Source organism: Muscardinus avellanarius (genome assembly GCF_963383645.1).
Source record: "Muscardinus avellanarius genome assembly, chromosome: 5".
In the NCBI taxonomy this organism is placed as follows: Eukaryota; Metazoa; Chordata; class Mammalia; order Rodentia; family Gliridae; genus Muscardinus; species Muscardinus avellanarius.
In genome coordinates this window covers 50,588,687-50,608,480 of record NC_137790.1, presented here as the reverse complement: position 1 = coordinate 50,608,480, position 19,794 = coordinate 50,588,687, and the positions used below count along the sequence as shown (strand labels likewise).

Here is a 19,794-nt window from a genome sequence, read left to right as displayed (position 1 = left end):
ATAGAGGAGGGAAAAGAAAGTGAAACCAAAGGGATCAACAATCTCTTCAAGGAAGTAATAGCAGAAAATTTTCCAAACATAGAGCAAGAGGTTGATACACAGATCCAGGAAACTTATAGAACTCCCTTTAGACAGGATCGGAGAAGAGGATCCCCATGCCACATAATTGTCAAAATGACCAATGTGGAAGCCAAGCAGAGAATCTTAAAGGCAACAAAAACAAAGGGCCAAGTGACATTCAGAGGCAAACCAATTAGAATCACTCCAGACTTCCCAAACCTAGTCATGAGAGCCAGAAGGGCTTGGAGTAACATATTCCAAACTCTGAAAGAAAACAAATTTCAGCCCCAAATTTCCTACCCAGCAAAACTTTCTATCAAATTAGATGGGGAAATAAGAAGCTTCCATGACAAACAGAAACTGAAGGAATTTATGTCTTCAAAACCAGCACTAGAGAAAATACTCAAAGAGATTAACTACAAAGAAGAAATAGGTAACACACACCAGAACCAGAGAAACAAGAGTTTCCATCCAACAGACAATTAAGATTGGTTATCTGTGGAGATTCATTATTTATGTTAGTCTTTTACCTATCTCTAAATGGTATTGTTTGCCTTTATTGTTCTTAATTTTTAGGATTTCTAGTTGGAATATTAATATACCTTCAGATATAGCATTTGGAAATATTTTATCCCATTCTATTAGTAACTATTAACTCTGTTTACATTGTCTTTGGATATACAATATCTTTTTTATTTTTTAGGGAGCTTGTATACTCTTCTGTTGCCTGTGCCATTGAAATCATATCCAAGAAATCACTGCCAATTTCAATGTTGTGAGGTTTTATGACCCAGATTTTCTCCTAAAAGTTTATAGTCTTAAGATTTATATTTAGGTCTTTTATCTATTTTGAGTTAATATTTGTATATGGGATTAGGTAAGGGTCCAACTTTATTCTTTTCCAAGTAATTATTATGTTTCAACAATATTTAGTTAAAAGATTATTATTTCCACCACCAAATGTTCGTGGAAACCTTGTCAAAAATAACTTGACAATATAGGGAAGAATTTAGCTCTAGGCTTTTATTTAACTCCAATGGTTTATATATCTGCCTTTAGAATAGTACTACACTGTTTCAATTATTGTAGCTTTATATGGTTTGAAATCAGAAAATATATATCTTCTAGCTTTGTTCTTTTTCAAGATCGTTGTGGGTATCTAGAGTCCATATTCCATATTAGGATAGATTTTTTTTTCCTGAAAAATAAATATATAAATATATGATAGTTTCACCTAAAAAAATAGAAAAAAATATTCTCTGGAAAGAAAGAAAGTAAAAAGAAATATTGAAATGTTATCTTTAAGTCATCAAAAGCTTGGTATCAGACAAATGAAACTATTATGTGAGATTATCATTTTTAATTTTGGATAAATTGCTATAATACTAGATGTCAACCACTAAGCCAAGCATGGGAGGGAGGGATGGGGAGAGAATGGGGTGGGGATCGGGTGGGGGCTGACTGGGCGATGTGTGCATGTATGTCTACAAAAGTTTGTATCCCACTATGATGTATGAATACAGTGCACCAATAAAAAATAAAATAAAATAAAATTAAATTAAAATTAAAAAAAAGAAAATATCCCCCCCCCCCAAAAAAAAAAGACTTGCCTACCTCCAACCCTTTTTCTGATGATCCTGTTATATTTTATAAGCCACTTTTCAATCTCTTTTGCTGAGTGTCAAACATCTCTGGTATCTACTCCTTAAATTCTTGATTTCTACACCACCAACCTACTCATTTTTCCTTCGTATTGGCTTTTGTCCTTTTCCTACCATTTCATTGACCACTTAGTGGTGACTGATGATAAATTAATATCCAAATCCAGTAGAATTTTCTAAGCTATTCTTCTTCTCTGTGGCATTGTTGGCCATTCCCCTCATTCTTGAATTATTTCTTTGAAATTTTTCCTCTTATTATTTTAAGCATCCTTTATCTCTTCCAAGTATTCTCTCCTCTGCTTACTTCTTTTCTTACCTACTGAATGTGGGATTGCATTCTACCCATGGATCTCTTATTGCCATGACCTTCTTATCTATGCCTTACTATCTCCTCTAACATAGATCAGGGCTTTTCAAAGTTTGGTGTGTGTGTGCATATCCTCAGTGGACCTTGTTAAAAAAAATGTAGATTCCTACTCAAAAGGCCTGAGGAAGATCTTGGGTTTCTGAAAAGTTCCCAGGCATTGCTTTTGTTGCCGTTCTACAGAGAACAGGAGGAGTGATGAGGATGTCAGTGACTTTCAAGGCTGAAAAACTATCCTGGACTCATTCCTAAAAATCTAATACTATATTTTCAGTTATATATAGAATATTTCTACTAGAAAATTAGACTACAGTGGTCATCACATCAAACTCAACATTAACACATGTTTTTACACTATTGAAGTAGTTCTTTTGCCATCATTTTACCTTATTCACACATTTGAAAATTCAGTTTAAATTTTTATTTTCCCTTTTCTTGGTACTTATATCCCGTATGGATATGTTCTCATCAATTACTTCATAGAAATATAACTTTGATTTATTTCCTTTGGTCTGTTCTGTGGTTCGTTTCCTTGTCATCTCATATCTGGTCTTCACTTTGAATAGGATTCTTCCCTCTAGTTTCTGATTCTTTTAGTGCCAATAAGTGTAGGTTTCCTCCTCACTGTGCAGCATCATTCACCTACTGAACCATCTCTCCCAGCTTTCCTCCACCTGGTGGAAGAGTTGTAAAATCTCTCAAAGAATACATCTGGCCGGAGGTAGTGGTGCATGTTGGTAATCCCAGCATTTGGGAGGCGGAGAGAGGAGGATCAAGGTTCGCAGACAGCCTCAGCTGCTTTGTGAGGCCCTTTGGAACTCAGTGAAATCCTGTTTTAAAAACTAAAGAATAAAAAATAGGACTGGGGCATATCTAAGAGATATAATGCCCCTGGGTTCCATCCTTAGTACTGCAAAAAGGAAAAAAAGAACATATCTGGATCCCTATCTGAATCACATCTGGGCTCTTGAAGGGAGGAATAACTCTGGCCTATTTTTTTTCTTTCTCTGGACCCGGATAGGACATCCTGATTTAAATCACATCACAGGTATGGGACTTAAAATGCAGCCCATCTATTTCACAAGTCCAGGTTAGAAAGTCCAGACTCAGCTGACCCTCGGTACTATTTTCCATCCTGTTTTTTTCATTCACACACATGTGCTTGTCAGCCTCCTTCACTGCACTGTGAGCTCCTTCTTGCAGTCCTGCATGTGGCCTACTTGTCATCCAGCTCACACCAAACTTAGGTCTATGTTTTATAATAGCAAGTCTCAAAAAAATGTATGAATCAATGAGCAACTGGTGTGTCAAGAAAAGCTCTTGAATATCATCTTGTATGAGGTATGGTGGCACACGCTTGTAAACCCAGGACCTAGGAAGATAAGACAGGAGGATCACAGATTTGGAGCCAACCTCAACAACTTAGCAAGATCTTCAGCAACATAGGGAGACCCTGTTTCAAAATAAAAAAGAAAAAGGGCTGGGGTTGTAGCTTGGAGGTAGAATACCCCTGGATTCAAAATATACATATGCATGTATATCTTGTATTTTGCAAAATATACATATATATTTTTTCATCTTGTTCATTCAGCTCTTGAGCCTCTTCAACTTTTCCCATCCATTGTCCACAGTGGGCATCTGTATGGAAGGCAACATAGCCTAAATGCTTAAAATGCAAATGTGGGTCAGACTGACTTTAGTTCGGAACTCTATTTATTAGCTTTGTGGCCTTGGATAGATTATTTAAATGCTTTAAGCATTGGTTGAGAAATAACTCTAATATGTATAAATACATTGATATATTGTCAATTAAATGCCATATGTAAATGGTACAGTGTTTATTGCTAAGTCTTCTTGTTGCTTTTGATATTTCCTCTGTATTATTTTATATATACTAAAATCATTACTTCTTTCTTTTGTTGAATGTAAGACCTGCCAGTAGTGCGTGATATCAGATGAAAGAAGGAAGTCTTGGAAATAGTTGATCATTTAAAAAATTTTTCACAAAAGTTTAAAGATAACAAGAACCTAAATTGGCCCTTGCTAGCTGCTTAGGAACAGAAAAAAGACAAGTACAAGATAAATCACACAAGAAATCAAGCCTGGGCCTGACAACTGATTGATATGAGGGGAGAAGGGACCCTGAAGTCCAAAGCTCACAGAAATAGGGATTATGAGAGGAACAGGCTTGGGAAAGGAAAAAGTATACTTTAAGGTAGTCATGAAATTCATGGAGGATTAAGTAATTGTATTTAATTATAAGAATGTTTTACTTTAAGTAATCTATCCAAGGCCACGAAGCTAATAAATAGAGTTCTGAACTAAAGTCAGTCTGACCCACATTTGCATTTTAAACATTTAGGCTATGTTGCCTTCCATACAGATGCCCACTGTGGACAATGGATGGGAAAAGTTGAAGAGGCTCAAGAGCTGAATTAACAAGATGAAAAAATATATATGTATATTATGCAAAATACAAGATATACATGCATATGTATATTTTGAATCCAGGGGTAGGACACCCCTAGGTTCAACCCCCAGTACTGTAAAAGAGAGAAAGAGAAAAAGAAATTTAGTGTTAAAATATAGTTGTAGAGTAAGAATAGAATCCATTTTATTTTTGTTTTAGTAGAATGAGATATCTTTAAACAACTTTTAGATTAGAGGAAGCTCCTTAAAAATCAAGAGAAAGATGAGAGAACTGATAGAATTAATGGAATAAAGTCACCAAGAAGCTTATTTTTAAAGAGGAGATGTACTTCTTCCCCTGACGTTAGAGAGGGGTGAGGAGAGATGAGGGAAGAGAAGCTCCTTGATAGGAGAGGTGAGAACAGAAACAATGTCAGTGGTTACAACCTCATGAAAGCTTGAACAGCAAAAGAGGGGTGTTGAGGTGTCCTTTGACATGAAGAGAGTAAAAATATGTGTGGAATAGATATTTTAGGAAATGCAGTAGTTAATCACATCAAAATGAAAGCATTGCTTAAAAAAATGTCTAGAAATCCCCTAAATATAACCAATGAGGCACAGTAAGCTGGGATAGTGTGTAGAAGGACTAAATTTATTTTGATATTCTTCAGTTTATCCACTTGATGTAATTCACTGCTAGTTATATTATACTTTTAGCTTATGGGAGTCCTGCCTCTGTCTCTGGTTCTTTATTAGAATATAATGCCTGATATAGTACTAAAATAAAGGTCTATAAGTAGAAAGAATCTCAAAGTTTATCTATTTCAAATCACCTGAAAAAACAGATGTATAAATGGGTTAATAGACTTACCACAAGTTATGCTACGATTTTGCAACTGAGTAGTATTCAAGTCAAGCCACTATCTACCTTATTATACTTTGAGGAGCTGTGGATTTTTTAAAGCTATAATGATGATTGTCAGCATTGAGACTATTCTGAATGCCCAAGCACACAACAGGGCCAATTGGAGCATATACTATCTTCAAAAGCTTTTTATTCCTTAGTTAGAGTATGAGATGCTCTGCCCTTAACATTTAAGTTGCTGGAGGCTAGCTTTCCAGAGGTCTGGTCTGATGACATTCACTGGATGTTCTCTATATTTTTAATAGACTTGTTGTGTCTCTGTGCAATTCTACCCAAATTTAATCATTTACATAAAAAGGTACAATTAATATTTGATCCTGAATGTCCTCTAACTGTGACTATAGGTTATGTAAATACACAGCACACAGTAAAACAAATGGACAATAAAATGAAAAATTACAAGCCTTGAATAATGTTAAATGCTGATTCCTTTTACTGTTCTTCCATTCAGGGTCATTTTATGTCTCTTTTCCTCTCCTTTTGCCAAGCACCAGAGTGAAAAGAGAGTCCATGACAGACCAAAAAGGATCAGGGATCAGAAAACAGCCTGTACTGGACTCTTGCCGATCTTGAGACCTTAGACATTTCTCAGCCTTTCTTTTTCCTCTATAATAATTTGTCTGCTCAGCATTTATTATATGGCTAATTTAAGATAAGGAAAGGTTTTAAGCCTCTGCAAATGTATGCTTCAGACATTTATTATGTTTTGTGTCATCCCTCACTGGTTCTGTAGGAATGATGTATTTTGGTGAGTAAAGTTAATGCAAAAACACATTGCAAAATATAATTGTAGGTCTAGTGGCTTAAATCAGTATTTTTGGCAATTGAAATTTTGGCCAGTTAGAGCACTTATATTCTCATTTTTAAAATGACCCATTGAGGCTGGGCATGGTGGCATACGTTTGTAATTTCTGTACTTAGGAGCTGAGACAGGAGGATTGCAGGTTCACAGCCCTCTGTAATTTAGTGAGACCCTGTTTCAAAATAAAGAATAAAATAGGGTTGAAGGATAGGTCAAAGGTAGAATACCCCTGGGCTCTATCCCCAGAATCACAATAAAATAAAATAACCCAATGAGAAACTAAATACTCATTCTATTCACTATACAAATATTTATGGAGTATATACTATATTCTCAGCAGTACAGCAAGATTCTGTTTCAAAACCATACTGTGTGCTAGGTTATAAAGCACTGTTCATTATTAGAGGGCCTATAAGTTTTAAAAATCAAGAAAAATTCACTTCACTACATTTAGTACAGCTAAAATGGTCTAATTTGCTCTCTAAAATTTAAAACTTTCCCACTTTATACAGTTATCAACTTACACAATGTTGACTGTGGTAAACCAGAATGAAGGGCTGGACACCTGTACGCCTGAAAAACTTGGTCTAAAAGAGGGTATTTTAGATGCTTTGCAAATGAAATTGAAGTTTACAGGCTGAATTTTTAAATATGTGGCTGAGTTTAGGATTTTTTTTTTCAGTACTGGAGATGGAACCCAGGGGCATTCTACCTCCAAGCTACACCCCTAGCCCTATGTTTTATTTTTTATTTTGAAACAGGGTCTCACTAAGCTTCAAAGGGCCTCACTAAGTAGCTGAGGCTGGCCATGAACCTGTGATCCTCCTGTCTCAGCTTCCTAAGTACTGGAATTACAATCATGCGCTACCATGCCCAGCTAACAGTGATCTTAAATCTGCATTATATTTTCTCATTGTACCCTAATAGCTTGACTTTTAGTCTTGATTATCTTTTAGAACAATAAGTACATTTTACTCTTAAAATACAGTCCTACGTAGATCATAAGGACTTGGGTTCATCTTTTAGAAAACTTAACAATATTACCTTTAATTTATCTTCCATGGGCTGAAGACTTAAGCTCAAAATTATGAAGATATGATATTATTCATAAAATGGCACCTATGGCTAGGCATGGTCACACATGCCTGTAATCCCAGCACTTAAGGGGTTAAGACAGGAGGATTGTAGGCTCAAAAACAGCCTCAACAATTTAGCAAGGCCCTCAGCAACTTGGAGAGACTCTAAAAAATAGACTAGGGCTATAGCTCATGAGAAGAATGCTTCTGGTTTCAATCTCCAGTTAAACACACACACACACACACACACACACACACACACACACACACACACATGTTCTGCTCTGTGTATAATTGGAAAAGAATCAATAACATTTCAACTTTTATTTTTGTAAAGTAGCAAATAATAGAACTAAGAATTCTGGAATTCTGTCAGACCATAACTGTGTTGCTGCTTCATGGAACCCAAACTTGGAATTTGAAATTAAAAAACATAAGCACATTATGGCTGGGCATGGTGGTGCACGCTTGTAATCCCTGTGCTTGGGAGGTGGAGACAGGAGGATTGCGCTGGTTCGGAGCCAGCCTCACTGGTTTAAAAGACCCTGTTTCCACATAAAAAATAAGTTAAAAAATAGGTCTGGGAGTGTAGCCCATGGGAGTGTAAAGCAGAGGTAGAAGGGCTTCCAGGAACCCCAGTACCACCACCAAAAAAACAAAACAATAAAACAAACTAACAAACAAAAAAACCATAAGCACATTAGACTATTTCTTTCATTTTCTTAATTTTAAGAAATTAGAGCAGACCAATATTAAATATAGTCTTCTAATTAAAGTCTAAGATGTGTTAAGAAACTTGAAATTACATTCTTAATTTCTTTACGACATTAAAGCATTATCTTTTGGTTATTCAACAGATTTTATACAATTCGCTATAGAGAAAAGGATAAAGAAAAGAAATGGATTTTTCAACTCTGTCCAGCCACAGAAACAATTGTAGAAAATCTAAAACCGAACACAGTTTATGAATTTGGAGTAAAAGACAACGTGGAAGGTGGAATTTGGAGTAAGATTTTTAATCACAAGACTATTGTTGGAAGTAAGTACTGAAACTATTTGTTTCCGTAAGCTTTTTATAATTTTTCCTAATTATCTAAATTTTAGTTATTAGTTATGTAATATGAAATTATTTAATTTCCATGTTCTAATATTTAAAAATATAGAAATAATAGAATTTTAAGAGTTGATATTTCAGAATATTTTCATAATATGTATGTTTTAAAAGAAATGTATTTCAATTGGCATTTCCACTGTTCTGACTATGGATAGCTGATGACCACAACTTAGAGGAAGATTTATTTGCTTACATGTCTAGAGATTTCAATTCATATGTATAGTCCCATTTATGTCTGTTGCCAAGCAAGAGCTGGGGTGATAGGTCCTCAAGGCATAATGGCAGGGAACAGAGAGAGCCAAAGCAAGGGGCGAGGGACATATGTAGCCCCCAAGCCCACACACCCAGGGACCCATCTCCAAGCATGGCTGCCTCCAGAGTGTGAGGTCCAAGGGACATTTTTACTTTCAAACCACAGCAAAGTGACAAATATTTGATGTGTCCATTAATGTAAGTGGCTACTGTGGTATTTTTAAAATAAAATCTCTGATCTATGAACATCAACTGAGCCAGAAAAACACCCAGCAATTCATACAAATATTCAGAATGTAAAGATAGTTGAGTGACTGTAAACATTAGAATACTTTAGGGAACCCTGTGCTTTCTCCCAATTATGCTTTCATTCAGATTTCAGAGAATCTGCGTATGAAACAATAGTAGTTTAAATAATATGCCCAAGTTAGAGCATGAGTTATAGTTGTCTTCAGAATGATTAGCTAGAAATGATTTTTGAGGTAAAAGAATGAAAATAATGCCAATTCCCTCCTTTTTTTGGGTCAGGTAAAAACAAAGTAAATGGGAAAATCCAAAGTACCTATGACCAAGTCCACACTGTGGTATGTACCAGTTTATTTTCAAGAATGTTTTTAAATCTAAATTTGCATTATACTTTTACATATATACTGATAAAATTGGATTAACTGATCAGCAATGGGGCATTGTGTAAATTACTTAATGTTTTAGGAATTAGTTTTCTATGGTTTTAATTGGCAGAAAAATATGTTCATTGTTAAATTATCATCAAATAGTAATTACAAGTATTTCATTGTTATGGCTTCCAGAAAACTATTTTGATGTATCTTGAATCTCACTACAAGAAAGAAGATTGCAGCTTCCTTTTCTAAAAACAGGGATGGTAGTTCTGATTTGCATCTCTTTGATTGCCAGTGATGTTGAGCATTTTTTTCATGCATTTATTGGCCATTTGAATTTCTTCTTTTGTAAAGTGTCTATTTAATTTGTGTGTTCATTTTTATTACATTATTTGTTTTTGTAATGTTGAGTTTCTTTAATTCTCTGTATATTCTAGATTTTAGTCCTCTATCGGAGGAGTAGGTGGCAAAAATCTCCCATTCTGTTGACTCTCAATTGAGGTTCCTGACAGTTTCCTTTGCTGAACAGAAGCTCTTCAATTTAATGTAATCCCACGTATTGATTCGCCTTTTGGTTTGTTATTGTGCCTTTGGGGTCTTGTTGAGAAAGTGTTTATCTGTGCCTGTGTTTTGCAGTGTTGGACCTATGCCCTCTTCAAGGAGCCTTAAGGTCTCTGGTCTAATTTCCAAGTCTTTGATCCATCTTGAATTGACTCTTTTGCAGGGTGAGAAAGTGGGATTAATTTCCAGTTTTCTGCGTATGGTTAACCAGTTTTGCCAACACCATTTGTTGAAGAGGCTATCTTTTTTCCAGTGTATGTTTTTGGCCCCTTTATCAAAAATCAATTGTCTGTAAGTGTGTGGATTTGTTTCTGGGTCTTCTATTCTGCTCCATTGGTCTATGTATCTGTTTTTGTGCCAGTACCATGCTGTTTTTATTACAATGGCTTTGTAGTATAGTTTAAAGTCAGGTATTGTGATTCCTACTGCGTGGTTTTTGTTGCTGAGAACTACCTTGGCTATTCTGGGCTTTTTGTTGTTCCAAATAAATTTAAGGACTGATTTTTCTATGTCTGTGAGGAATGATCTTCGTAATTTAATGGGCACAGCATTGAATCTGTCTGAGATTTCACCTTACTCCAATTAGAATGGTAATCATTCAAAACACAAACAACAGATGCTGGCGAGGATGTGGAGAAGTGGGAACTCTAAAACATTGTTGGTGGGACTGCAAATTAGTGCAACCACTTTGGAAAAGAGTATGGAGAATCCTCAGAAGAATGGGAACAAATATACCATTTAATCCAGCAATACCACATCTGGGTATCTACCCAAGAGAAAGGAAACCAAACTACAAAACTAATGCATGTGTATCTATGTTCATAGTTGCACAATTCACCATAGCCAAACTTTGGAACCAGTCAAGATGTCCTTCAACAGATGAATGGATTACAAAACTGTGGGATATGTACACAATGGAATTTCACTCAGCCATAAAAAAAAAACAATTACAGCATTTACAGGGAATAGATGGAAATGGAGGACATTATGCTAAGTGAGATTAGTCAATCACAAAAAATAAGAAATTGGATGCTTTCCCTAATAAGAAATTGGATGCTTTCCCTAATATTAGAAAGCTAAGGAGAAATGGGTCATAGGAGGAACTCTTAATGAAAAAGGAAACCTTATAGAGGAGCAACTAAAGCAACCTAACTGTGGCGAATGGAGGGAGGAGGGATGAGGGAGGAGGGAAGAAGAAGGAAACTCTCTAAAGCACACTAAGTCAAGCATGAGAGGGAGGGATGGGGAGGAAGTGAGTTGGGGGCTGAGTGGGGATGGCTGGGTGATGTGTGCATGTATGTCTACACACTTTTTTTTAACCCCATTATGATGTATAAATACAATGCACCAATAAAAATTAAAAAATACAAAATAAAACAGGGATGGAACTCTTGTTTCTAAATCATCTCTAATTTATTTGAAACTTTACAATTCTGAAATTCAGTATAGTTATTCTAGTACTTTTTTAGAATTTTTTTGAGGTTATGCTGATTATCTTCTGTCCTGTGTACTGTCTTTTAATATGACACTCCAAGGGCAAATTTACTGGTATATGCACTGGGTATATTGCTAAAGTTTAAATCTTTCTGTTTTCCATCAAATCCTACATTTTTTTGTGGGTTTGGGGATGGAACCCAGGGGCATTCAACCTCTGAGCTACACCCCCTGTCCTATTTTTTATTCTTTATTTTGAAACCAGGTCTCACTGAGTTGCAGAGGGCCTCACTAAGTAGCTGAGGCTGTCCACGAACCACGATCCTCCAGTCTCAGCCTCCCGAATGCTGGGATTACAAGCGTGCGCCACCATGCCCAGCTTCAAATCCTACTTTAAATAGCAACCTTTTCAACATGATGAAACAACCAGTTTGGTTTTAAAACATTCCCAACCTGTATCCAGTTCAGTATATTTGTATTTTATGAGCCAAGCATTTCCTGTCCTCAATCTAGATACCATTTTCTGTCTTACTTCAGTAAATACTTTTTAAAATTTGTTTCTGAAGCATCCTAGTGGTTATGCAGTAGTATGATGTTATAGGCCATTGTTATAGCCATCAAAGATGTTTGCATTTCAAGTCATATACCTGATTATAATGTGAAGACACTTTGGTGAGAAGAGGGGGCTTTGGTACAGGCTTTAGTCACTGTGTATTGGAAGTATTCAGCCTGGGAAATATCCTACAGTCAAGTGAATATGCAGAGACTCTCTTTGTGGGTCCAGATATTTTCTCTTCAGTGTGTGCCTAAATATGGATGATTATCTTCTTATATTTCATTAAATGGCTCACAAAATAGCCCACTGATTATGCAGCCCAGCCTGGAAAAGAAAAAGAAAATGTACATACATAAAAAGAAAAAGGAGGAGGAGGAGAATTTGTTCTGTTTTGTTTTTCTGAGGCTCATAACCTCGGATCTTGCCCATGCTAAGCACAGGCTCTACCACTGAGCTATACCCTTAGCCCAGAAGGATGATTCTTTTCAGTAACAGAAAATGGTTTGGGGATAAAATAGAACTGACTGAGCATTAATCCTGATATGGTAACTTGTTTCTATGGTCTTAATTGGCAGAAAAATATGTTCATTGTGAAATTATTATCAAATAGTAATTATAAGTATTACATTTTTATGGCTGCCAGAAAACTATTTTGATGTGTTTCAAATATTAATACAAGAAAGGAAATTTCAGTGAAATTCCAAGGACTGAAATCTTTTTTCTGTTTTATTAGTTTTGATGTTTTTTTGGTTATCCAATATTTAAAGGTTTAGATTATAAAAATGAGGGGGGTGAAGCATTAACAAAGTTACCTATAATATCTACAAAACTAGCACCAAACCATCGATGGTCTACTGTTTCTACAGAAGATTCTTAGTTTAATCCCATTGGTTAATTTTTGTTCTTGTTTCTAGTGCTTTTGTGATCTTATACAGACATTTATTTATTTATTTTGCCTATACTGCTGTCTTAAAGTGTTTCTTCCATATTTTCTAGTATTTTCATAGTTTCTGGTCTTACAGTTGGGTCTTTGATCCAGTTTGAGTTGTTTGTTGTACAGGGTGAGAGGACTGTGGTCAAGTCTTAATTGTCTGCATGTGAATATTCAATTTTCTCAGCACTATTTATTGAAAAGGCTGTATTTTCTCCGAAGTATATTTTTGGTGTTTTTGTCAATAAACAGTTATCAGTATATGGGGCTATTTCTGGGCACTCCATCTGTTTCAGTGGTGGGAAAATCTAAAACTTCAGTTTATTTTACTCTTCTGTTTTGTAAGAATGTTTTCATTACAAAATTAAATTCATACTTTGTATTTACTATTGTATATTTTTCTATTTTCTCTCTCAGAATGTGGTATAAGTACAGTTTATGTCATTAAATGCTCTTTATAAACAATTTTAGGTATATTACATAATCTAAATACATTGTCATCTAATTAATTTCTAGTTTATAGGCATTTAAGTCACTTCTAATTTTTTTTAAATTTAAGTGATGTTATATAGAACATGTCATATACCTTTTGTCTTTAAAATTTTGGCTAAACTAATAATTTTAAATGGTTATTTTAGGTCAGGTGTAGTGGTATAAACTTGTAATTCCAGTACTGGGGAGGCTGAGACAGGAGCATCTAAGGTTAGAGGAAAGCTTCAGGAAGTAGTGAGATCCTTATCAACCTAGCAAGACTTCTTTCAAAATAAAAATAAAATAGGGCTGGGGTATAGTCAGAAGGTAGAATGCCCTTGAGTTCAATCCCAAGTACCAAATAAATAGTTATTTTAATTCCCACTTCTCTCCTTGCTAAGAAAGGAACACTTTCTTCATCTTTTTATTAGACATTTGTATTTTCTATTAAATGACCTTTAGTTGCAGTTCTTTGTTTATTGGGCATTTCATGACTTTTTTATTGTCTAGTTTAAAGACTTTATAGATTAAAGGACATTGATCTTTTATGATATCATCTAGAACATTTTCTTCACATTTGCTATCAATTAATTTGGTTTATGAGAATTTTTGAAATAGGCAAGTCTTGAAATTTACTCAGATTACTAGACTTTTCCATTGTCATCTCAGTTGTATTATACTTTGGAGAGTCCTTTACTCTCCAGAGAGCTGATAAATATATTTCCCTCCCATTTTTAGTTGTTTAAAATGGTTCGGTTTTTAATAGAGTTTCTTTTTTTGCAATGGTATGTAGTTCTATAGTTACTGGTCCATGCATTTTTTCTAAATAACTAATTGACTTAGTACCAAGTATTGAACTGTGTCACTCTCCAAGGTCTCTTTGGTTTCTGCTCTTCTAAATGCAGTATTGTATTGTATAGAAAAATAAATCTGTTGCACCTCACAAGTAGAGCAGTGGGACAGAGTTGCTCTTTCATTGTCTTCTAGAACAATCCTCATTTTTTTGTTGTGAATGGTTTCCTAGGAAGCACATCTTGTCTCTTACCTTCTTGGCTTCATGTTCAATCTCTCATGTGGCCCCATGATATCATTTTTTTCATTCCTTTTTTTCAGCTATTATATCCCAATAATTTTTTGGCAGAATATTTCATTTTGGGTTAGTTACTCAGCAAGATTGAGAAAGATGATCGTCATTTTACTATGAAGAAATTCAATTTCTTTTTCCTCATTATAATCAGCCCTGATAGGAAGGGCAAGGGAGAAACTTCCTGCATCCTTGACACAGAGCCAGATGTTTTATCACTTCAAGCTGTGAGGTGGGACACCCCAACTCCAGCCAGCTCTGATGAGCTGGACTTTAAAACTCTTGGTTATTTCCAAAGGAAAACCCAAATTCATTGAAAAGATATTTTAAGGCTTTTCTGTGAAGGTTTCTTTATGGATGCTTTCTGGAAAGAAGAAAGAATTTTCATAAGATGCTATCTGTGCTGTCTGTTAGCTCTGGGACCCAGGAAAATTGTAAAGAAACTATGTGAGATAGCCTTTGACCATTGTACGTGACCACACAGAACTGAGTCTGAAAACTGATTTGGTACTTGAGGGGTGTACATCAGTCCAAATAAAGTCCAAGTATTTACTCATGTATTCTCTGAGATTGATCTTTGAGGGCAATATTTCAAAAGATACAAAATTAATTTCAGATGTTTTACTTCTAGGGGTTCAAGCAAAAGACACATGATAATTTTTTTCATTGATCTAACCATTCTTACACCTGAGAGGTACTTAAAACGGGAGAAACAACTTAAACTTCAGGATATCCTTTTAATTTTTTTCCATTTTTAATAATTTTATTTCAAGTTAATAACTGTGAAAATTTTTAATAATTCAGAAATATTAAAAGCAAATTTTTTTCTTAATTCCACTATTTGGAGATAATCAGAGGAAACAGTTTTCTGTAAATCTTTCTAGGCTAATGTATTGACCTGCAGAGATAAAGAGGAGTGTAAACATAAGCTTGTATTACACATCAGGAAATTAAAGTATTTGATACAAATAATATCACTTTATTCCTGTATTTTATCAGTGGTATACTAATTTTTACAACTCTTTTGGGGCATTGCATTTATACAGTATAGTGAGATACAAAGTGATATATTTATATAAGCGTGTATCACCTGATATGTTTCCCCCCTGGATCTTACCCTGCTTCCAGCACATGTTACCGAGATGGGTAGTGATACCTTCATATATGCACAGAACATTATTTGATCCGTTTCCTTCCTTAAATTTCCTTTTCTCTCTTTGCCTGCTTCTCCCAACCCCCTTCCAATATTCTACTAGGTTCTCTCCTTATTTATTTGAAGTTCCTTCTGTTTTCCTATTTTCTCTCGATCTTCCACACGTAGGAGAAAACACACTACTCGACTTTCTGAGACTGACTGATCTCACTTAACATAGTGTTCCAAAATTTTCATCCATTTTTCTACAAATTGCATAATTTTACTATTTATGACTAAGTAAACCACATTTTCTTTATCCATTCATCTCTTGATGGATGAATATGAAATCTAGGTTGGTTCTAAAATTTGGCTATTGTGAACTATGCTGCTATAAATGTAGGTAAGCATATATGACTATATTATTCTGACTTTAATTCTTTTGGAAAGATGCTGAGGAGTAGAGCTGGATCATATGGTGGCTCCATCCTAGTCTTCTGAGGAAACTCCATACTGATCTCCATGGTGATTGTAAGAATTTACAATCCCAAAACAGTGTATTAAGAGTTCCTATTCCCCCACATCTTCACCAGCATTTATTATTATTTGTAGTCTTGATGATTGTTATTCTAACTGAAGTTAATGGAATCTCAGTGTTGTTTTGATTTGCATTTCCTGATCTCTAGTGATGTGGAGCATTTTTTATACATTTGTTCATCATTTATATTTCTTTTGAGAACTTTACATTCAGTTCAATTTAGACTATACTTTTTAAAGATATATATATATATATGTATACATTTAAGTATTAAGTTATATAGGTATACATTTAAGTTAATATATATAGGTATACATTTAAGTATTAAGTTATATATTGTCATTCATGTAACTCAGCATGTGTTCTGCTGGCAGGACCCAGTAGATCTGGGGCTGGGTTGTATAGCAGGGTCTCTTCTGATTGGTTAGTTCTTCTACCAACTGTTAGAAATAAATACTTTCAGTATCACTTCCACCTACACCTCTAGAAAAATCAGATAGGGGGTATGTACATAACCAAAACTGTAACATAAATTATATCACTTCAGACCCATGTAATTAAGGAAGAAGAAAATACACCTACCATAATACTTGTGCTATTTTTCAATCTTGAGAGTCCATTACATTTTTATTATTAAAGTAAAACATAATGTTCATTATTAGGTTTTATTTCAAAAAATATTAATAGAAATAATGGCTAATATGTTAATATATTATATCTTTAAAAATTTATCTAAGTAAAATGTTAATATATTATATCTTTAAAAATTTATCTAACTAAACAAAATCCATTTTTGAAGTATTAACAGATATTGAATTATTGTATTATCATTAGTATTTTGAACTTATTAACATATTTTGTATTTTGAAATACAAATTTAATTACTCAATCCAAGTTTACTTAGAATCAGTGTTCTTCTAAGATATGACATTTATTTCCCCCTTTATTCTTCCAAAGTCTACCTGCATTTTAAGAAAGTCACATTTATTATTAGCAAAGGTAAAAGTACCAATGTGTATAACAATGATCAGATAAGTGATGTGAATAAAAGAATTACAATTGCAGTCCCTTGCACACCTTAAGACTGTGTTCCGTGACTCTACGAGCCATCCTTCCATGCCTCACATTCCATGTCTTAAGCAAAAAACTGAAAGATTTACATGTCGACTATATTACCAAGGGTATATCTTTCATTCTTTTCCAGCTGACCAGAAATTTGAAGACTTTAGGATGTTAGATTCACTTTTAGTCAGATGTTATATTGAATCAGTATGTTTCACAACTTTTATTAGAACATCCTTAAAAATGAATTAAAACCAGAATCTAACATGCCCAAAAACTTCTCATGTGGTTTTGGCTCATAAGTAATTGAAATTTGATTTTGAGAAATACATAGCCCCCCCAAAATAGACTGCTCCTTTCACTCACAGCCTGAAAATATAGTTAAACCCACAATAAATAGTCTTTTTTCTAAGACAATGTTAATATTCTAACACCACAAAAATGCCAAATAGGCCAACCTGCTAAAAGTAGCATCCTTATGTTATTGTTAATCTTACTGAAGTTAATTTTTAAAATACTATCAGGAAAAATAAGTATAATGAATGGTAAATTGAAAGTCCATTTCCCATATGGCTGTTGCTGTTTCTCTGTTTATTTTTTAATAAGCATGTCCTTTCTGTAGACATGATCAAAACACACTAGACTTGTCTCAGACACATTTTCTGTTACCACTTTAGCATTCTTTCCCCATTAAATATCACCAACTGCATACTCTGTCGTGACAAAAAAAAAAAAAACAGTAAAAGTGAATTATTTTGACCAGTCATCCTGCTCAAGTCACAGTAAAACCTATGTTTTTAAGAGACAGGATACAGCAAGACAGAATAACCACAATTTCAAAGCCAACCTAGGTAACATAGTGAGACCCTGTTTTAAAGTAAAAAGTAAAGCTGGGCGTGGTGGCGCATGCTTGTAATCCCAGCATTTAGGAGGCTGAGACCGGAGGATCATGGTTCATGGACAGCCTCAGCTACTTAGTGAGGCCCTCCACAACTCAGTGAGACCCTGTTTCAAAATAAAGAATAAAAAATAGGGCAGATTGTGTAACTCAGAGGTCAAATGCCTCTGGGTTCCATCCCCAGACCTGAAAAAAAAGTAAAAAATAAAAAGGGGTAGGAGTGTAGGTCAGTGGTAGAGCACCCCTGAATTCAATCCCTAGTACCACACACACACACACACAAACACACGCACACACGCACAAAAGAGAAAGAATATCTTGAAAACCAGGAAAAGATAATATATCTTTTATAGAGCTTCACAGAAATAGGCTTACTTTCCTGGCATATGGTAAACATTTGAAAAATATTTGTTAAATGAGGGGCAGAATGAGAACTGTGGAAGGAGGTAGTGATGGAATGTTGTAGCAAGAATAGAAATGGGGAAGCTGCAGAGAAAAAAGAGCCAGCAAGGAGACTGTTGGGGAAATTGCTGCGGGTAGTATACAGGAACAGTGTACTGTGCTGCTTCCATGTGTCTTACTTGGTCTATTTTGCTGCTGTAAGAGAATACTACAGACTGGGTAATTGGTAACAAACAGAGATTTATTATATAATTTTGGAGGCTGTGAAGTCCACGATCAAGGAGTTGGCATCTAGTGAGGGCTTTTATCCCATGATAGAAGAAAGGCCAAGAAAGCACACATGAAGGGGACAAGCACTCTTTTTATCAGAAACTCACCCCAATGTTATCCACCAGCTCCCCAGATGATCGTGGTACACGCATGACCTCTTCACCTCCAAATGCCCCCACCTGTCAACACTGTTATGCTGGGGATTAAGTTTCTATCACATGAGCTTTGGGGGATGTGTTCAAACGCTAGCACCATAACAGAACTTCAAGGCAGCCTGCAGGAATTTCTCTGCCTGGTTCCCAGCCCCCAGGTTTCTAACCATCTGCACCTGTGACTCCAGTACACAGAAATAGACATTTTTTATAACAAGCCAAAGAGGGGGAGAAAAGACCAGTGGTATTTGTTAAAAAAAAATTTTACAAACCTGGCATAATGACACATGCCTGTAATCCCCCCAGTAATTGTAAGGCTGAGACAAGAGGATTGCAGATTTCATATCAGCCTTAGCAACACAGACACTTGGCAATATAGGGAGATGCTATTTTTTAAAAATTTACATTAAAAATTAGGTTTAATTTGTTTAATACTGTTGTCTTAAAAATTATCACAGTATTTATTTTTCCAGTGAGGCCAGGTAAGAGAGGTTACCTGACATCTGATATCTAAGTCAGACACAATGGTGCACATCTGTAACTACAAGACTTAGGAGGCTGAGACAGTAGGATCACAGGTTCAAGGATAGCCTCAGCAACTTAGCAAGATCCTATATCAAAATTAAAATAAATTAAAAGGGATAGAGTGTAGCTTGGAGGTAAAATGCGTCTGGGTTTAATCCCCAGTGCCAAAACCCCCAAAAAAGAAAAATAGATGTTTTCCTACATTTTTATAAGAAGACACAGGTAAAGGATTCACACTGTGGATTTCTGGATAGTAATTTTGGAGTCTTTGCAGAGATGTATTAAGTACAAGGACTTTTCTGATGATCTCTTCTGACACCTACCTACTGAAATGTAGCTCTTTGTTCATTAGTCCATTTTGGCAAATCTTTGGGTTGCAGGTTAAGCAAGAGAGCAATTATAGGTCTAGAAGAATTGCATTCTAAAGCTAAATGATTTCCTCATTTTTGGCAGCACACACTGTACCTATATTCTTGTCATCAACTTAATAGAAAA

The 19,794-nt window shown here is 35.1% G+C and overlaps 1 protein-coding gene across 1 annotated transcript in view; it reads left to right on the top strand.

Moving 5' to 3' along the window:
• ABI3BP (ABI family member 3 binding protein) overlaps positions 1-19,794 on the top strand; it is a gene marked incomplete at both ends in the record, with an annotated part of 263,992 nt that overhangs the window by 106,616 nt on the left and 137,582 nt on the right. Inside the window, 2 exons of the mRNA XM_080696503.1 lie at positions 8,155-8,336; positions 9,192-9,247. Of these exons, the coding sequence (XP_080552629.1) occupies positions 8,155-8,336; positions 9,192-9,247 (238 nt within the window). The remainder of the gene's footprint in view (positions 1-8,154; positions 8,337-9,191; positions 9,248-19,794) is intronic.